Below are 2,681 nucleotides of genomic sequence, written 5' to 3'. Positions count from 1 at the left end.
TTTTATTACATTGTATTATATTCTATAAAACTAAAGTTAAAATAGCATTAATAGAATTGAGCACTGAATGTAGACATTATAAAATCTTAATTATGTGAGCAGAGTATTGCTTTTGAGACTACTCTATCTGAATACTTTCTCTCACAAAAACCCAAAACTGTATCATAAAATGGTTTATTTTACTTTTTAAAAAGACCCCCCCACAACATATGCATATGTTTTGCCCCTAAATACAAAAATATTGGCTACCCAATATAAACCATTCCCCAAAATCAAAAATGAAACTAAATGTGTTAAAAGCCACAAGAAAATTTCATCATTTAACAACGTGATTTAACAGCATTTTATGACCTATAGTTATGGAGTAATTTAATATTTTGGACAAATGACTGTTTCTTAGTACAATTACCATAACAAATACTACATAATACTTGTGTTCCAAGATGAAGAAATGTAAACACACACACACACACACACACACACACACTCCACATGTTATACAGCAAGGTACCTAAAAGAAATCTGTGAATCTAGGTCATGTGCCTGTCATTTTTCTTCCCCCTCAAAAATAAGAAAGCTATTCCCAAGGGTCACACTGAGGACATAATGGATTCATTCTCATTCATTCCAAGAAAACAAAATACTTAAAACGATTGGTACCATTAAGAAATAATACTCTCAAGTAACACGGAGCTGTATCTGTCTCTATCCTTTCGTTTCCAGTTTATAAAGATGTGAATGTTACACTACCCCTTTAAAAGCAAGCTGACAAAGCAAATCTTTTTAAAATTACGTGGATTTATTTACACAAGGTTTCTCTATAATGTTTTCACCTGTGCGAATCAAAAATAAAAACTGAAATTTCAAGTTTCCTATCAAGAATAAGAAAATATATTATCACTAAAAGTAAAACTCCACTAACTAAAGGTTTGAAAGCAGTGCACACTAACGTTCTTAGCCTGGGCTCCACATGACTGTTAAATTCAGTCCTTCATTCACTCAGACAAGTCTTTCCTTTAAGATGATTATTAAAATACACCTTACTAAACAAATAAGCTGAGCAAAAACATGTATTACAACCATTGTTATTCCTTTCTAATGGATTAAAATTTAAAAAATTTTCATAGCATTAAACTGTCTATGAAAGATAAATTATTTGAAAGAAACACACCCAGCACAACCTACATGTAATATAGTTTCCCTAATTCACTGTGGAAGCAGTTCAAATAAGGCTCACATTAGCTAATCCAACATAATAATCAAGCAGGGAAAAAAACATTCTTGGGACATTTCTGTATTCTCCCATTCAGAAGCAAATATAAAATGACTTTTAGTATTTTACAAGAATATCTATTTTTTCCTTTTAACTAATTGCTGTCTGCAAACATCAGTTTTCTCGCTTCATGTTTTTTTAAGTGTCAATTCTAACTAAAAAACTTCATCCATAAACATCTTAAAACGGTCAAAATCGTCAAAAACACAAATTACCAGAAATACAGCTTGAATCTTGTTATAAAGCTAATTAAATTTCACTAAAAGGTATTGTATATCAGAATCTTGAAATTTTTAATAGTATAACTTAAATCTACATTAAACTGTGTGATGACTTAATTTCTTTTCACAGTTTAACTTATAAAGGGTACTTTTATAAAAGCTTAACTAATCTAAAAACTGGTCAAAATGCTTGGTTGAATTAGTTTTCAACTGCCATATCCTCACCCTGCAATTAAAGACCATGACACATGCAATGCCCACGTTAGAGCCGTCAAAGATCTGAATTTTGCAAAGCCCAACATTGGACACCAGCATAATGTTTTTATGTATTTAATCCTCTTATTAATAAATGCGATTCATAATAATTTAAGCTCTAAATAATGTTCAACCTTACGTCTGCTTGTAATAGAGCTCAGTTATTATTTGTGGCAAGAATTTTTGTGACTGTACTGCTCAGCACTTCTATTTACATCAGCAGTGCTAAATGCCCAATGGTGAGAGGGGAGCCAATCAGATGGCAGATTAGATGTCAACTCAGAGGCAGCTGTCTGGAGACTATTACAGCCAGTTTACCTCCACAATTCAAATTCCAAACCTTGCAAAGGAGATCAAGTCAGTCTTTAGGCTCAGCCTACCAGCAAGAAACAGCAAGAGTGCAGGACACTTCTAGTTACGCTGTGGGACTCGGGTGACAACAAATTAAAGAAAATCCAAATAAATCCAATCCAAAAAGATCAATTTTCACTGGTCTGCTATTTTCCTGGACTTGCTGAATAAAATGTATGCCCAATCCACGATCAAAATAAGTTCAACGTAACCGGACTGTGTTCCTTTAACACAGCCTATCCGTTGAAGGTGACTCCTTTCGAGCAGCCAGTAAGCCAAATAATGGATTTCCTGGCTATTCTTAGGAACGAATCGATAGATTTTAGAAGATCTTTACCTCGCATCGTTGCCTATTTGGGCATTATTTTTACTAGTAAACATTCCAACTCGAAGCCCGCATCGAATCTCTCTGAAAGGCTGGGCATAACTACGAAAGGCACACTCGATGGCCACAAAGCTGACCTATCCTTCCTGCCTTCACCTTGGGGGCCGAGAGGGAACGTGGAGTGGCTGGCGTGGGACCCAGTTCCTCGTTCCCCTCCCGGGGAAAGCTTCCTGCTGTCGCTGCCCGAGAAGACGGG

General features: G+C 35.2%; 1 protein-coding gene across 1 annotated transcript in view; it reads right to left on the bottom strand.

The window, feature by feature from the left end:
- Positions 1-863: 863 nt before the first annotated feature.
- The window catches only part of LOC102885011 (AT-rich interactive domain-containing protein 1B-like), a 3,671-nt gene continuing 1,853 nt past the window's right edge, over positions 864-2,681 (bottom strand). Inside the window, exon 2 of the mRNA XM_025049052.1 lies at positions 864-872. Within this exon, the coding sequence (XP_024904820.1) occupies positions 864-872 (9 nt within the window). The remainder of the gene's footprint in view (positions 873-2,681) is intronic.

Source organism: Pteropus alecto, unplaced genomic scaffold, assembly GCF_000325575.1.
Source record: "Pteropus alecto unplaced genomic scaffold, ASM32557v1 scaffold195, whole genome shotgun sequence".
Lineage (NCBI taxonomy): Eukaryota > Metazoa > Chordata > Mammalia > Chiroptera > Pteropodidae > Pteropus > Pteropus alecto.
Note: the sequence above shows the minus strand (reverse complement) of the source record. Positions and strands in the feature narration are given on the sequence as shown.